An 18119-nucleotide genomic window follows, 5' to 3' on the forward strand; every position below is an offset into this window, starting at 1 on the left:
CTGCAGACATCGCTCCGTGCTCCAGAAAGGCAGAGCAAGGACACTGGAGGTTCACGGGGCAGCAAGGGCCCCACGCATTTCCTCGGCTCAGGCAATTGCCCACCCCAGCCCGGGAGCTGCCCAGGGCAGCATGTTGCTTGTGCCTGGACCCACATCTTCAGCAGGGAGGAGCAGAGAGCTGATGTGTACACACACGCTCAGAAAGTAGTTTATTTCCTTTAGAATTTGTAAGAGAACTTAAGCCTTCTGCCAAACTATGAACTGTGACCTGAGAAGAGAGACTTTACGTTCTTTACTTCTATCCTGCAAGACAAGGTGGGGAAGATCTGATCAGAGGCTGGATTGGGCCCCAACTCCATCCTGTGCAGCCTGCAATCAGATGAAATCTCTTTTCTATCTTCGCTTACTTTCCTCTGCCCTTTTCCTGCGTTTTTTTCAATACCACACCACGACCCACCCCATCCTGCTCTGCACTGGCACGGACAAGAAAAATTCTGCAGAGCAACGTTATCGTTAGACAAATCTGCGTGGCACTCAGGGCACAGCATGGGCACGTGAGCACGGCCACAGCCTGGGACAGAAGGATGCACAGAGATGCTCAGAACACGAACTACCAGCCTGATTCTGCAGGTTTGTGTTTCACCAACTACAACAAGGAACCTTCAATTTCTAGAAGCTGAAATAAGGATCGAACTCATCCAGGAGCCCTGGCTTGGAGTCTGACATCAACTTAAGAGAATCAGACTGTTAGGTTTAACGTTCCTTTCATTTTCTCAGGCTATTTCTCTAGGGTGAAGAGGGCAAAGATTTTTTTTGCAGGACCAAAGAATGACAACAGATCTGCCCCCAAATACAAAGCAAAAGGAAATCTGTTAGAATAAAGAAGTGCCACTTCGTGCACTGTGATTTATCAGTGCAGAACGTGCTTCAGCCTAACCCAAAACACAATGAAGTGAAGGCAAGTCCAATGACTTCAACAGGACTTGAATTAGACCCTTCAAATCTCACACAAGCATGTGCTCACCGTTAAGCATTACTGCATGGGAGTCATAAACCATGATGCAGAAGGCCCAGTAGAATAGTGGGAACTTCACACAAAGCAGGGAAATTGTTGGCATAGCGAGAAGAGAGAGGTCTAGCAAATGGATTTAGCATAGCATTGTAACAGTAATGGTCTTCCTGAGGCACAGAAAGAGGCAATAAAGGCATTCACAGGCTTTTGGTATGTGCTATCTAAGGGATATCTGTCATGATTCACGCCAAGTTATTGCTGTAGAATTGCAAGTTATTTTCCAGCCATCTTTCAATTCCAGTGAAAGAAAAGAACTTCTTCAAATGTGTTTATCTAATTGCCAGCAATTTCCATTGCAAGGCAGATGAGATAAATAAACACAGGCTAAAGGCAGTTAACAGAATCCAGAGCATCTCATAAACAAACATTAACATCATGGCACTTTTTGCAGATTCTTGTTCCTTGGGAATGGGCTGCTTTGGGCAGCACAGCTGAATCACAGGCTGCTTTGAGTGGCTCATGCTGTTGAATACACCAAAGGGCTACAAATAATGCTCCTACCAAAGCAGGAAAAAGGTTGTAAATTCCGATTGTAACTTACATGGCTGTTGAGCAAACTGCTTTTGTGTGATGTAATCCCTTCATTTTTTTGTAGGTTTTCAATCGCCATTTCAAGCTAAAGAAAATGTGCACAAGGAAAAAAAAGGAAAAAAGAAAAAGAAAGGAAATCAGATAGTTAGCAACAGCCAGGATTATTATTTCTTTATTAATATTTGAATGAGTAATGCTTTGTATCAACAGGCTTGTGAAAGAGGCAAACAGATGAGGCACAGTCCTTATGGGATGAAGCTGCAGAGACGTTATTGTATGGCATGCAAACTAACAACACAGCAAGAATCCCTGTTAGGGTGAAAGAGTGAGACCGGGGGAGGGCTTTTGATGTTCCACTAGATGCATTGCCCTTTTATAAAAGAGAAGCAGTTTTCTTCTCCTTTCCCCTCCATGCCTAGACCAAACCACCACCAGACAGATAAGCTGCAGTAGGTCAAAGGAGATTTGCTCCAGAGAAGGTGCATTTTACCCAGACCTTTCAAGGAAAACTGGAAGTAATGACTTCAGTTATTATTACTTCTTAACATTTTGATAAAAATCCAACGGCAACTAAATAAAACAGGGGCACAAGGAGGGTTGACACAGAGAATGAATAAGCTCTAAAGGGTAAGAGCTCTTTGCTACTGAAGAGAACTGCAAAGGGACTCTGAAGGAAGAAGACAGGTTTCAATTAAGTGAGCTTCTTCCTGCGAAGACAGCCTGGCAGATCTTGATGCTACTTGTGCTCATCTCCATTGATCTCAGAGCTTCTGCAAGTGCAGTCACAGTGAGGCATTCTGGCCCCTGAAGAGCCTCCTTGCTTCCCTCTGTGTAGCTCCTGTTCTACTCTCAGCCCAGCTATGGCTGCTGCCTTGTGCTCGGACCCTCTCCTGGACCCTTGTCTTCTCCTTTCTGCTGCTGGGGCTCCCTTGGCAATCTCTGGCAAACTACTTAGCAGATGACTGCTGGTCCCAGAGCTCTAGTGCTCCTGAGCACAAGTTTTTTGCAAGTGAGGAAGGAAAAAAGAACGCCAAAACAAAAAAAACCCAACCAAACCAACCGCATTAAGGGACTGGCAGGAGCAGAACCTGCTGTTTCTCTCCAGTAGATGTTCTCAAACCCTGTTATCTGTGACCTGTTAGTGCAGGCAGGACAAGGCAGCACATATCAGCCAGTAAAACTCCCAGTCAGCAGCTGTCTCTAGCATCTGTCCTCATTTAACATGCAGGGTTGTGCACTCATCAGTAGGCACAAGCACAAAAGCATCTGCACAATGATCTGCCAATGGCCTCCTTCACACGCTAGCTAGCTCCTGTACTCCAGTTTGCACTGACTCATAGCACGGTGAAGATAAAGGTTGAGGTGAAAACAGCCATTTACAAAACCAAGCTCTGTCAGAAAGGTGGAGGAACAGAATAAATCAGATCTAACTTCTGAAGTAACATTCAACAACCAAAGACGCAGCCTGTGCCATATCCATGTCTGAACATGATACTCTGTCCAAGCACCTCCAGCACACGTCCCTTGGTTTCCATCCAAAAATGCCATCACCTCCCTTGGTTTCCATCCAAAAATGCCATCACCGTGGCACTTCTCAAGAAGTTATCACTGAATTCAAAAACAGGTCAGTCACACATAGTCAGTGGTTTGTTTTTTTTTGAGAAAACTGTCTAACACACCGTGATGTATCATGAGGAACCAAAGACTGATTGCTGATGCAGCCTTCAGGAAATGAGTCAATGTTAGAGGGAGACACCATTTCCTTCCTCTGTTCAAGGAGCAGCGCAGTGCCAGTTGAGCAACACCTCTTACGCAAGCAGAGAAACACTGCCTGTCCTTTTGGCATTTTGGGAAGCATCCCATACAAATGGACACCTTGCATCTGCAGAAAAAAATATTACAGGGGAAAGGCTAAAAGCTCTTAAACACCTCTGCACAAAGGTGAGGAGCTCTGAGGACCCACTTATGGGAGGTCTCAAGGATCTCCTCTCTTGGTATAGCCTAATTTAAATGAAGATTAATAATGCTCTATTGGCACAGGCATTGAATGGGACTGCTTCATGTCCTGTTTCAGCCCATTTGACGGAGCGGAACGTCATTATTCCAGCAGATATGGAAGACGGGTTTCTTTAAATATTTGAGGATTTTATTTTAGTGTACATAAAGTCTTTACCAAACGTCCCTCAAACTCCTGAGGTAGCTCTCACACCATTGCTAATTCTGAAGCGCTACCTTGTTCCCAGTCTCCTCTGAAGATACTCTCCTTGCTTTCGAGGTCTCGGTGCCGGCTCTGCTCGAGCATTCAACACCCTCCAAGCCCTTTCGCTTCCCCATTCCCTTGCAGCTGCCTCTCACGTTGCCAAGCCCTCACATTGCTGGCCACTTTGACATCCATTCTCTTTGCACTATATCCCCAAGGCCACACGCAAACACTATGTCTTCCTTGGGTACATCAGCATGAACTGTACTTTTTTTTTCTCTCCACAAAGCTCTTAATCCTGCCCTAAATACATTTTGCCAGGACTACAGCCTCTCCAGCCTCTTTAACACCAGCCTTTCCTATTCTCTGTTTAAGCAAGACATTGCACGAAAAAATAATGTTCCTACCCATTGATGTGATTTAGTCATTGCTCTCCTTAAGCCTTCCACTATCTGTCCACCCATTATTATGTGAAATTCAAAGCAGTTATCATGGCTCTGCTCTATCCCCCTCTGACTCTGGTCTGTGCTGAAAGAACTGAAAGCCACACACAGACACATCCCTATACTATCTTCCATGCACTATTTCACCCTCTTGAGCCCCTCCACAAGATCCACACACATTTTGTTTTAAAATACCTTCAGAAAGTTCATTCCTACATGCAACAGACTGAATTTATTTCAGATGCATTTTCATAAAGGTCACTTTTAAACTCTTTTTTTGCTGAACAGCTTTATCTCATGTGATAGACAGCTACAAACTAAATCTGTTCATGGGACATTTCTATTGACACATATTCTACTCGGGCTTTTTATATTGTGCCTATCATCATGGAAATAAAAAAAAAAAAAACCAAAACCAAAAACCAAGAGTAATTTTGTGCAGCTTTGCAAGATGCAGTCCCACGCAGGTGACAAGATCAGCAGCTACTTCCTTCAAAATAACACGCTCGAGCAAAAATCAGAAGATGGTCCAATGCTAGTTTTTAACTATGAACAGTTAAAATACACACAAACACACACAATTCTCACACAAGAAATGAACCCCAGCTCATCCAGATGCATCTGTCATTTTCTTTTCCACCCATATCTAAGGACTTTTCCCCTATTTCGACCTAAGGCAGAGCACATTTACTCCAGGATCAAAGGCAACCTTTCAAGGCCCAAAGATTCAAAACCCATTAAGTCCATATTCTAAAACTCTGTGGGAAAAGAAAGTACAACCTAACCGGCCAGATTTTCAAGAGTACTCAGTAGTAAACAGCTCCTGTTTTTTTCCCTGGGTGGTGCTGTTCGCATCTTAAAATCTGGCCACATACACTGAATTACACCTACATTTGTAATTATGTTTACATAACATATACAAATATATAAACACACGCAAGGCAGTCTGGAAAGGAAGGTGAGCAGTGTCCCAGAAAATGAGCTCCAACCCACTCCTGGCAGCAGCTGCTACTAAGGGCTGGTAGATTCTTAGATAAAAGTCCTGGTAGCTTCGAGCTGCGGAAAAGCTGTTTTGGGTTAATAGTTGTATCCCCCTGAGTCCCACACAGCTGTACAGCTGTGCTTCTAGCAACCTGGCACCTCAATTGACAGTTGGAGGGACATGATTAAAAAAAATTAGAGCTTTAAAACATTTCTGTTTGATCAGTATTGTCCCTAAAATACATTTTCTGTAACATATGGCACGGACAGAATACACAATGGTGTAGGAGATACACACAAAGGCTTTTTGATCACTGTGCATTTGGCATGATCAGCTTGACATACCTTATGTGCTAATTATGCACTGTGTTAGTAATGGATTTTTCAGGTCTCTTCATAATTAAAAATATATTTATATATTTCTTTATTTTGGGTAAGCCAAACCCCGTGTTCAGATATTATACTTATTAGAAAATGTAAATACAGACAATTCTTTTGAATTGGAAAGACAAAACATTTTGCTCTGGGAAAAAAACCAAAATCCCTGAGAATTTTCTTTTATGTCCATGCTGCATAATTTCAGTGATCCACTAGAAAGTTTGACAAGCCTCTGCCCACCGGCAAAAGAGACATTCCAAACTCCCGTTGAAAAATATCTGTAGTACACCAGTGTCTATTCTCTCCCTTGCATTTGCATGGCATGTTATACAGACATATACACAATGATAATGATAGGAATTTTTATTTTCTGAAGGCTTTTCAGTTCCCTTGGAAAAATTCCTGGCCCCCGAGCTGCAACATCTGCAGGGCTACATACCGTTGCTGGAGAGGAGCGTGAAGTATGTGACAGAGAATGTCTAGTGTTTTCCATCCCCCCATGAATGAGATAGGCTCCCGAGCCGGAGAGGATCGGACTTCCCCCAATGTCCATGGTGATGCCCACCATGTTGTGAGAGGGAATGGCTGTAGGAGAGGATGCCGCTGTAGTCACCTGAGCTCCACCTCCCTGCGATTCAAAATAGGATGCTGCGCTGCTGGGGGCGTAAATCTGAGCTTCGGTGTTGTAGGAGTAAGCGGCTCGTCTGTCAAAGGAACAATAGGGTCAGGAGGGGGAGAGTGGCTTGCAGATCTAAAGTCATGGACAACAGTTTCTGAAATCTGGACCACCTTTTGTAAAAAACTCCATTTTTGCTGGGATTTGCTCCATTGAAATTGAGCCCTGTGCTGTAAAAGTCAGTCCTGACAATGTTAAGCAGTCCTGTGACAGCCCTGGAGCAAAGGCCCACAGCCACAGTGAGAGCACAGAGCCCAGGAGCTGCTCTGCAGCCATTGTAGGCAACCTCGGTGCAGAAGGCTGAGAGCATCCCGGAGGGCAGGGGGCACAGCAGACAGGAGGAAGAGGAAACCTTACAAAACCCCCTTCTTCCTCCAGCAGTTATGCTCTGGTTTCTAAAGCTGCCCCACCTCACCACACAACGGGCTGGGCAGAGGAAAATACTGGATTCCCTGGAGAATAGTCCCTCCATGAGGACAACACCTCCTCCAAGGCTGGAGTCTGGCTGAAACTAGTCCCCACACACAACGTAACATGTGAAACAGTTGTTCCTCCTCTTCCTCCTTTTAATGGCGGGCAGTGCCAGCAGCAGACCTGGGGTGGAAGGAGCCTGGGAGGACCAAAGGGCTCAACCCAGCTGGGAGGGGAACAGGGCTCTGCTACGGCCAACAAGAGACTCTTACATGGTTCCATTGGTATAAACAGCTTCTCCTTCCACATACTGGACCTGGGATGGATATACGTGCTGCACGGATTGCACCTGAAACAAATATGATAAACTTGAGTTACAGATATGTTACTGCCTAGGAACAGCAGGAGAAATTGCATATTACATCCTTAAACAACTTTCAACCTCACCTTGGCATTTAGGCTTTCTTTTTAAAAGAGAAAAGAAAAACAAAACAAACAAAAAACTGACATGCTTAGGAATCTCAAAGGACGTATTTATTTTAAAAGGTCAAATTAAAATAAATAAATAAGTAGTTGCTCCATGAGCAGTGGAAACAATGGAGCTGGGTTTCCTCTGCACACATGTCTCAGGGCTGGTTCTCCGCTGACTAATAAGGGTGAGATCATGCTGCAGCCTTTCCTTCAGAGAGGAGGTTGGCAGTGTCCATCTGCACCCCAGCCCCTTTTTTAATGGTCTGGGAGGAACGTAGCTGCCCTCTGTCAAGTTTTTTTTCTGAAACTGAGCAACCAAATAAAAAATTGCTAGAGGAAAAAGTCAAGAGAGTCAGACTCACTGTACACATGAAGCAGCACCACATATGCCTGGTTTCTTAGGAAACAAGGACTGCAAAAGGCAAAGTTCAGATAAACAAAAACGCTTGCATGGCTCTGTCACCTAACCTTTCTATGAAGCCATATGCAGTCAGTACATTTATTTGTGTAATTAAAAAAAATCCCAAACACTTTGCCTCTAAAAAAGTCTTTACAGAGGAGGACTGTTTTTAAATGGCAATTAAAAGCATCCATCAAATCTTCAAATATATGAAAGACAACTGCTACAGTAAAGGTTCTTTCTAAACTTTACATATCTTGAGAGTCTCTTTTGCCATCAGTCTAAGAAAGGAAGAGAGACATGGAGAAAGCTGCTCTCACAGTGATCTCCCGTTCTCTAACTGCACACAACTCTTTAATTAAGAGCATGGATTTTTCTAAGCAGCTCTCCGGCACAGTCTCAAATGTTGTGTGGGACGTGGGGTCCTGTTGACACGGGGTCCCTGGGTGGTGTCTCACCCCAGAGGTATTACCTGTTGTGGAACCTGCTGAACTCTGGGAACAGAGATTTGCTGCATCTGCGCTCCTTTGGGAGCGGAGCCTGCTGCTTGGACCAAAACCCTCTGAAAGAAGAAGATATAGTAACATACACTTAATTTCAGTCTGTAACACAAATGAGTTAGGTATTCTCTTTCAAACTTTCATGGAAAGCTTGCCTCCTACTCCAGCAGCAGCAGTACCCCCCCTCTTAGTCTCCCTGCGGTCCCCATCCTTCCAATGTAATCTGCACCAGACACCAGCCTGAACTCAGTACCCAGATCTTGGGAAAAGCTGGATTCACATTTCTGACACGCATCATCTTTAAGTCTCTACACAAGGAAATAACAGCTAACAGTTGACTGATGGGAGGAGCTCAACGTGAGGTTCAGTCGCAGCTAAACAAGAACCACTCCTCACACATTCACATTTTCCTCCTACGGTTGCAAAGTTTCTTCTCTTACAGCTGCTATACCAAACCACACTCTGCCTCCTGCAACAAGAAATCACACTCTCCAAGGCACCACAGCCCTTACAGTTTCTACCAGCACCAAAGCTCTGATGGTTCTGCATCTCCTTTCAATGCCGCCAAGGGCACAGAAACACTTTGGGTTGCCTTACTGTGGTCACTCTGTCCTCTACCTCTGCACTGTTATTTCCACCGTCCCCCTGCTCTTTGTGTAATGCCCAGCATTCCGTTTGAGGTTGGACACACATCTCGTAGAGTGCTCAGCACCTTGCAGATCCAGCAAAACAAGCATGGGGATGTGGTGGATGGAAAGAAATGATTCAGTGAGGCCCACGGGAACAGAGCCAAATATCAGTATAGCCTTTTAAACTGATGAGGACCTTCTCCAAGGAGACAGTCATCCTCTGTGGCTTGAGGCTTTAAAAATACCCAGCAGATTGGGCCAACAGAAAAAAAAGCTGCAAAACAATCCCACATGAATCCTAGAAGAGACCTTGACAATTACTGGCTACCTTATATGTATATATTTATGGGTTTTAGCCCTCTGACACCCTCCCAGCATGCCCTTTGTAACCAGCCAGAAATTCTATTCTAGCAGAATTATAGGAATATGATAATTGCCCAGATTTCTAGGCAGCCTCTACATCACCAGTCCCCAGGCTGACCTTCAGCAAGTCTGGATACATTGGAGATCCTGCAGCTGAGCCAGTACACTTATGCCAACCATCACTTTGTCCATTCTCTCTCCAAAAGAGGTTGTAACCAGTGCACGATGGAAACATTATAAGCCGTTTTTCAAGTCATGTCTTGGCAGTGCCACCTACGCCAAAGTCTCAGCACGATCCTTTCCTTTCTCCTACTTTTCACCCATTCTCTGTCATTGCTTCTACCAAATGACACATCTCCTCCTTTGGCGCAGCTGCCCAGCTCAGCTACTTCTGTAATTTGCCACTGTCCGGTTGCTCCTACTACCTTCCTACCTACAATCAAAAAAATTAATCATCCCCAACCTGTAAGATGAGGCCATCCTGTTCATACAGCCTTCGCTCACACTGAAAGGTAGACCAGTGATCAACAACACCAAAGGCTTCAGCCTCACACCAGTCATGCTGCCAGTAGTTCATTCCTAGTATTTTCTTTGTCTTGCTGGTGAGAAGGGAAGGCTCTGGACGCTCCTCCTCTTCAGCAATCTTTCACCATCCTTGGGGTCTTCCTTAATCCATGGAGTTCCACTCGATATTCCGTGTCATGACAACGGCACTGGCAAAGGCTGGATGGGTAATTTCATAATCCAAAGCCGATGGGTTTTCTAAACTTCTTTAAGACGTTGTCACAGTCAAATTCACACTAATGACCAACAATCCCTAAGATACTTGACACTATTGATCAGCGGTATCCACATCATTACAATACGAACAAGAAACGTCATCCAGAGAAATCAAAGATGTTGGAAGGCTGAGATGACAGCGAGGTGGCCAACCACGCACCGAATCACACGACGTGAATTTCCCTGTCTCCTGGTGAATTGAATGCTCCTACCAATTCACAATTTTTAATTGTTCCTTTTCATCAGCATCCAATGGCAGCTACTTCTGCTCACTTGGGAGTTGGAGAAGGGTGTAGCTAAGTTATACCCACCCATCCTCTTCTTCCTTCAGCTTCCTGCGACAGAAACTTCTTTTGATAGTTCCCCAAAAGGCATAAAAAGGAACCAGTTTTACTTAACCCTTCCCGTTTTGCAGTAGGTAGTTTTCATTCATCAGTTGAAGCTACCATTTCTCTCCTATCAGGAGACCTCCCACGTGCATCATATTCATGTATATGAATCATGAGTCCCCCTTCCCCAATTTAAAATGTCAGGATCCACCTACCAAAGGAAGAGACCAGCACGTGGCTCCTCCACCCTCTCCGTGCATTAGCACTCCCTCCACCTCTTCTCTGTTGAGCTCAGTAGCTCATTTGCAAAGATGCCTTTAAGGACTGTTTCATTTTCCCTTGCTTTTATTGACATACCAAATAATGACAACAGGATGTTATACTGAAGCAAACACCAAACTGGCATGAAATGACTTTCTTGGGTAGCTAAGTTAAAATCCAAATCCCATGTCTTAAAGCTTGCTTATTCGTAGGGCTAACACATGAAATATCTATGGCCTTTATCAACACAAAGTCCAGCAACAGGTTCTCCCCACTACCTCAACAAGCTGATTAATAATCCTCTCCCTCATATAAAAACCCTGGCTTAAAATACATCTACCAGTAAAGCAGCTCTCTTCTCCATGGAAACGGCATTCCCAGCTGTGCATACGTTACCTGCTGAGACGCTGGCACTGGCTGCACTACCGGAGCTTGGGCTGATGCAGAAGTGTGAAGTGCCACAGAAGCTGCTGAGTCTGATCCACCCTCTGAACTCTGCATGCTCACTGCTGGGGAGAGCAGAGAGGAGATCAGCCAGGGAAAGCACAGCTGTACACCGCAGCAAACGCCCGAGGAATCCGTGCCTAAAAGGAACAAAATCCCAGTGGAAGATCCAGGGGAAGTGCTAGGAAGGAAGGTAGCTACCTTCCTACACAGAGGACTCTTTTTAGTCTTGGAGCTAATTTTAATACAGTATTATATTAAGAAAAAAGAAAGTTGCACAATTGTTCCACAGAAAGGAGAGGGAAGGAACAGAAAATGCACTTCTAAATATAACCGAAAAGTAGCATTGGAAAATTATTGTGTCATAGTGAGGATAACTTCAGATCTGGAAGAGTAAGAACATATTTTAAAAATAATTTTTTCTCCCCCTCTGCCTTATCATGTTTAACTACTGCAAAAAAAAATTTTAATCAAATCTAAGTACACGCCTGGAGCTTAGGTAATGCTTTCATTTGGAAAGTGGGGTGGTCAATTTGGGTTTATAATCACAACCGATAATCAAACGTGAATAGCAGAACAGTGATTCACCATCATTTTAAAACTCCCAAACCACCCCCACAAAGAACACCTCCATCCTCCCATCCATGCCCTTGCCCCAAAATCCCATCAGCCTCACCAAGGTCCCCAAACACAGACACGCCATCACCCTCCGGTCCTGCTCCCACGCTGCAACCCTACGGAGCTGATGCCCTCAGCACCTTCAAGTCACGCGGGTGCCCCCGTCCCGGCACTCACCCAGCATTGCTCAGCCACCTTGGGAAGCATCCCAAGGGCCACGCGGGAATGTCCTGGGGATGGAGAGATGGGACGAGAGCAGGGCTGAGCGCCTGCCCTGCAGCACAGGTTCTCCATCCCCCGGATCTCCTCGTTCCCTTACGGCACTGCCCCGGCACCCCGTGTCCATCCTCCACGGGACACGGGGCATGTTAAAGCCCAGCTGCCTGAGGGACACCAAGGGTTGCTGCGGTGGTGCTTCCCGAGAGCAAATAATGTCATTTGGGGGTTTTGGATGTAATATGGAGGGGTGGGGGAGCCTTTTTTTCTCAGTTTCTTGTGAAAGTTCCTGTTTAAAAAACTATTTTAGGAGGTTTTCTGCTGTCACTTCAAAAGATTCAGAAACATCCAGATTTTGAGCAGTGTCATTTCTCCTTTCTCAGCCTTGCTGCTGAGCGTAACGTAGCCTCCAAATAACAGCATGAAATCTTTTCTGGTTTATTCCCCTTCTCCATCCAATATTTAAACTTTTTCCTCAACTTTATGCAATTTAAGAGGCAAAAGGAAAAATGAGAAACCGAGCAACACTGCACCCTGCTCATTTGATAGCTCTTTGCGGTAAAAAGAAACACAAGGGGGAGGTGAAGTTACAAAAGTTACCTGTTTATTCGCCTTCAGCCACTGAAAAAAACCCCAAATATTTAGAATCTTCACAAAACAGGTTTTTAAGACTTTTTTCCAGTCAGTGCTGACGCCATAGTCCCATGCTACCCATTAGCAAATTATAACAATTACTCTCCTGACTTCCCCGAAACCCCACAGCTTGCATGCAATTTTCTCTTTCACATCATCTTTCTCGCACCGAGGAGAAAAAGTAGATACAGAACCCACATAGTCACTGCTCCAAATACAGCTACCAGCTTAATTTAACAGGCCAGAAACAAGGCAAAGAAATTTAGTCACTATTTTTCACCATCCGTAGCCCTTCGTAGCCCTCAAGTCTGCCTGTAGCAGACGTGCACAACCCCATTCCCTGCAGCTCCACTATATAAAGGCAGCACCTGCTTCTCCCCATCACTGCCTCTGCATAGTTTTTAGCCAAAACCTCTTTGTGAGAAGATACCAGTTGCAATAGCGCTGTGCGATCATGAAAAGAATAATTCTTGCAGTAAATTAATGAAATAGCCTCCCGCCTGTTTCAGCCCCAAATTATTTGCAACTAAACATTTGGCCAGCACTGTTGGCAAAGGAGGCAGGTTTATAAAGCTCACGTGAAGATGCTCAGGCAGAAGAGAGGGGTCACTTTTAGGATACATATTCTCCTAACTTTTGCAAGAGTGTTTTATTGTCTATCGATTGTGCCCAGGGCTCCAGTTCCTGGCTTTCTAGGGTTTTGCGAGTGGAAAAATATAGCATGGTGAGGTTACAGAAGAAGTGGTTAAGTTGCCAAATATATTTTAAGGATCTATATGAGAATGATTCTGGCAGGGCCAGATCTTGGCATTTCAGGTCTCTTTTCAAGTGTAGTTATAATCAGAAAAGGACACTCAGAAGAGATGCTCTCTCAAAATTACCACCTACTCATCTCTGCTGATAAATTTTGTCTTCTGGTTTCCCTCAGTGACCGAAAGAGAGCAGTGAGAGGCAGGCAGGGTAGAAGATGAATTGTCTGCTGCCAAAATAAATCATCAACATTATTTTCCGATTTGTTACAAAATGCAGGCTCTGTTAATGATGACAACCAAGCCAGACACAAAGACTCCGATGAAATCTGCAGCTGGTACTTCCAGACAAGGTAGACAGACACAGAAGTACTGGACCGCCAAGGCACACATACAAGACTTCTTATTGTTTTGTTTATCAGTGAAACATCCTGGATAAAGAAGAATTTCCCATTAAAGCCATCCTGTGCTTCCTGAGAATTGGAGAGACAGATACATGTGCACCATCTGCTAATATCAATTTGCGCTGATGAAAAGCTGACAACGTAAACAGAATTCCTACACTCTGAGAAACCATCGCAAGGTGCTACAAAGCTTTGGCGACGTCCTGGGAGCACAGCTACCAAGTGAGCCGGCATCCGAGCCAGGGCTCCAGAGGATGGTTAAAGCATCAGCTTTCAAGGAGGAAAGGAAACGTGGCAGCCAAAGTCTTCCTCTTCCCTCTTCTTGGGAGTTGTGTGTGCAAAGTAAGGAACACCCTTGTAGCTCCTCAATGAACATGAGCTGCTGGAGCTCGGCCATCCGCTTGCGCAGCTCTTGGGAAGTTCTGCCACGTCCCCAAAGCAAATGCCCATGAAAGGACTCGCTGCTCTCCTTCGATCTCATTTTTCACCTCCCACAGGGGAGGAGGTTTTACAGTGTTCTTGATCATCCTCTCCTAACAGAGACTCAGTGGCTCAAAAGCGAACCCTCCTGTTTCCCAAAGATCTAAGATTTGCTGCCTGCCTCTTAGATCTGGTCTAAGAAAGAGAGGTTCATCCCAGCCGTGCTTGCTTCCCACTCCTGGCTGGGGGAGAATGCTGTAGCTCTCTCGCAGCAGAAGTGACCAAGAGAAGCTATTAAAAGGTGTCTCGTGGCTTCTGACAGCCTGACAGCTTGGCAGCCCCCCTGGTACCGGGGAGTTTGCACACACTGAGAAGCTAATTAGTAGTCAACAAAGCTGCTGGTGGGTCACAGAAAGGATGAGCAGCCACAGTTGACTTTCTCAGCTCCAGGGCTCCTTACCAGGTTAAGAAGAGCAAAAAGACAAGTCAGTTATTATGCCAGGGGAATGAGCAGACGGGACCTGACCTTGCATAAGGAATAAAATCGCCGTGAGAAGGTCCTTACTTAAGACATTGGCATTTCAGGTAGAGGCAAGTTTAAAAGTCTGGTTGCTTAACGTGGCCGGTGATGTCACATGCAGCATCAGGACTGTGGAAAGCATTGCAGAAATCTGGATTCCAGGTTGCATCATCACTGAATGAATCAGGCAGATAACAAGGCTGCTGCCTCTGGAAACAGTCTGTTTACACACAGCTATCTCGGTATCCAAGCAAACAGCAGTGACAGGAAAGGAAATACAGAAAAAACTAATAACTTCTGGGTGCTATTTCTGGTTCTGCCACCAGCTTGCTCTGTGACCTTGAACAGGATGCTTCCCCTTCCCTGAGCTTCAATTTTCCCACTCCTAAAAAAGCCACAATACTCCCCTAGGTAAGGTATTTTTTGAGCACTGGTCTCAGAGGGCTGTCAAAGTCTGAATGCATTTGAGAAAGACAAGTAGTAATATTGCAAGCCTTGAGGGCTGATAAAAACTCCAGTTGTCACCGTTTCATTCATAAGCCACGTTGCCTTCATGTAAATAGCCTTGCCTTTGTTAATCTCTCCTGCGTAAACCAGCTCCAAAATGCTGGGAAAACAGAGATAACAGAAGCATTTCAAAATATTTTCCACATTCAAATTTGCAGCGAGACGGGGGAGAAAAGGAGGGGGCAGCAGAAGAATATCACACAGCTTTCTCCTGCGAGTCGCCTTCGAGTGCCGAGAAGGGAAAGCAGCAGCATCCTCTGCACCAGTCCCCAAGCTCCCAAAAAGAGCTTGGGAAAGGAGGGGGGCTGATTCAAGAGCCCCCAGTAGTGAGAAGGGCGCTCCTGGGTGCTCAGTCTGTGCTGCAGCCCACGAGCTCTGCCATCCAGGAGATAAGGAGGAACAGCAAGTATTTTTCCACAGAATGTTTTAATATAAACGATCAGCTCCTGAACACTCAAACAAAAACGTTTCGGAGCTAAACGCCGAGACCTCAAACGTCTAATAACTGCGCTGATCAGAGCCAGAGCAGGGAGTCCGCCCCAGGGAAATATTTGGTTTATTTTTCTTTGGTGCTCTGGTCCTCACTCAACGGGACATGGAGACACACAGCTAGCTGAGCACCAGCAGCCATCCCAAGGGCTCCGAGACTTCGAATAAAAGAGGATTTAAGTCCTTGCCTTCCTCAGGCCTGCGGTCGCTTTGGTTGTAATCGTGGGTGTTTTTATACTAGAAGAAAATGCTACCACTTGAAGTGAATGTAACTTCCCCCCCTCCCCATTTTTATTTTTTAAGAGCCGCCTTACATAAATCAGGGGTGGGACTGGCACAGTCTTGGCTCTCGTTGGGTATTTAGGTCATGTATTTACATTTCTTTATTTTTTGAAGGTGGAAATGTAAAAGAGATTAGCTACACTACACCAACAAGCAGTGAATGCCTTTTTTTAATCCAGAATAATCATACAATCATACTAGTGTTGCTTACAAAATACTAAAATTGTTACTGTTTCAGTGAATCACTTGCTCATTTGAAGACAAAACATATCATTAACTATTTTATTTAATTTGCTTTTCAAAGATTACCTCGTCATCCTTTAATCTTATTTAAACTTTCTAAATTCCTTTATTACATCTTTTTTTTTTTCTGGCAGACCTTTTGAAATAGAATATAATACTGGGACAAAAATGAGGGAAAGGAAAATGTCTTTGATGAGTTTTTGGTTGCTGTTTTTTATGGTGAACAGTCAATTATTTTACCTTTGGGACAAAGTTTCTCACAGCTACTTATATCTAAGCTTCCCAGTAAACCTTGGTGGGTGTTATTACCTCTATTGAGTAAGTAATTCCCTCCATTTGCCATTTGTAAAAACTTCTTCTCAAAGAGGATTTAAATGTGGGGCATAAAAATCCAGCAGGAAAATGACTGCCTTGAAGTACAGCAACCAATGGTAAATCAGATTTTTGATGACTGAAGGATGTACTTCATGGCTTTCATTTCAAATTAAGATATAAAGGCAGAAAAAGTTTATTCTTCCAGGTGAACCTGCTATAATTATGCTTGCCTTTTTATTAATGAGATTTAGTATACCCAACAGCCAGGATGCTCAGCTGTGCACAGTTTGTGCTCCAAGTTTTCTTTCTGTTCAACGGATCTTGGGCTGACCAGGGGGTAAAATAACCAGGGAATCACATACGGTCACATTTCCATATACAAGTTCATGATACAGCTATGAATTTTTTATACAAATCTCCTGATACCTGGTATTTTACTGAGAATAATGGGAAGGTTGTAGTTTAATTAAAAAATGAACTATTTCTCATCCATAACATTGACCTGCTAGGATCAAAATTCAAACCCAAGTTTTTGCTGTTTTTTGTTTGGTTTTGTGCATTTTTTGCATACTTTGAAAGGAAGGCTTACATATAAAAATAGTTATTTGGTTTCTGGAACTTTTATTCAGGTTTAGTTGGCTTGGAGCTTAGATAAATAGGAAAACCAGAACAGCAAAAACTGAATTCAGAAGAAATAAAAATGCCATATAACCATCACATTCCATATGGGCTCTAAGTGGTATTTTCTCCCCTGACTACAGAATAAGAAACTATGGTTTTTACATTTAATAGATTCAGTACTGAGAATCCTCAATGCTCTCAAAAGTGACTGAAAATAATAAAAGGAATGCAGGGAATAGCAGCTTTTGACTTTCTTTTCTAGCAGATGCACACTATCCATCAACTTTATCCACCACACTCTATGCCACATTTATTTTACTAAAGAAAACCTTCTTTAAATATTTTCCATTTCATTCAACATTTTTGGCTTAGTCTGTATTTAATAATTTGCCCTGAAAAGGCATTAGCTGTGTTTTAACCAGAGCACAGATAGGAAGTGTTTGGTTCTTTGGAAGAAGATGATGTGAATGAAAATGCGACTGAGTGAATTACACCACCTTAGAGCAGGACTAAGGGAAATACTTGTATCAAACCCAGCTTGCCTCCTGCCTCCACATGCATCCTTTATCCCCGCTGTGCATTCTCCAGAGCATGATCTCTGCAAGAAATAACAGGCGTTCCCCTGAAATTCCAATCAGGAAAAATTTTTTTTTTTTTTCCATTGCCCAAAAAACTCAGAAGACGGAGGAGCACACGAGCAGGCACTTGCAGCCTGCCAGCACATGGCTCTGAACCGAGACCAAGGGCCAAGTATGCACCCATCTTTGCACCCCCTTTGGAAAAACATGATTCCAGCTCACCCATCTGTGAAATCAAAAGAAACTCTTTGCTTTTGGATGGCTGAGCAAAGAGAACCTGCTCTGAGCCAAAGAGAACCTGCTCTACCAGCATCCCCATTTAGGAGTTCTCTTTTCCTTCAGACTGTACAAGGGATGCTCGGAGAACAAAGCTCTCAACATGGCTGTTAGCAATGGGTGCAGCTCAAAGCATCTGGAAGTCTGGCTGCTTAGCATCTGAACTTAATCCCTGTCTAAAATGTTGTACAACCAGCAATCATGATACCAGCTTGACTTAGGAGAGCTACATTATTTCCTGGGTTTTTAACTGCTCTAAAAGCCTTGGAAGAAGAGCCTGCTATTCTGGCTTTCAGAGGGAGCCAGAAATCACAGGAGCAGGTTAGGACTGGACGGAGTCTTGGCTCATCAAAACCTTGGCATCCGCACCAAAACCCCT

At 44.2% G+C, this 18119-nt stretch overlaps 1 protein-coding gene across 11 annotated transcripts in view; it reads right to left on the reverse strand.

Moving 5' to 3' along the window:
• RFX2 (regulatory factor X2) overlaps positions 1 to 18119 on the reverse strand; it is a 62631-nt gene that overhangs the window by 19170 nt on the left and 25342 nt on the right. For 4 of the 11 annotated variants that reach the window (XM_030033325.2, XM_030033327.2, XM_030033324.2 and 1 more), the window contains 5 exons: positions 10822 to 10934; positions 8036 to 8125; positions 6965 to 7041; positions 6045 to 6309; positions 1614 to 1688 (listed from right to left, as the gene is read on the reverse strand). In XM_030033325.2, coding sequence (XP_029889185.1) covers positions 1614 to 1688; positions 6045 to 6309; positions 6965 to 7041; positions 8036 to 8125; positions 10822 to 10926 — 612 coding nt within the window. In that variant the 5' untranslated portion in view covers positions 10927 to 10934. Of the gene's footprint in view, positions 1 to 1613; positions 1689 to 6044; positions 6310 to 6964; positions 7042 to 8035; positions 8126 to 9518; positions 10145 to 10821; positions 11010 to 18119 lie in introns of those variants that run through there. The other 7 variants (XM_030033334.2, XM_030033332.2, XM_030033326.2 and 4 more) reach the window with 6 other exon arrangements.

This window comes from Aquila chrysaetos, chromosome 12 (assembly GCF_900496995.4).
Source record: "Aquila chrysaetos chrysaetos chromosome 12, bAquChr1.4, whole genome shotgun sequence".
NCBI classification, from domain to species: Eukaryota; Metazoa; Chordata; class Aves; order Accipitriformes; family Accipitridae; genus Aquila; species Aquila chrysaetos.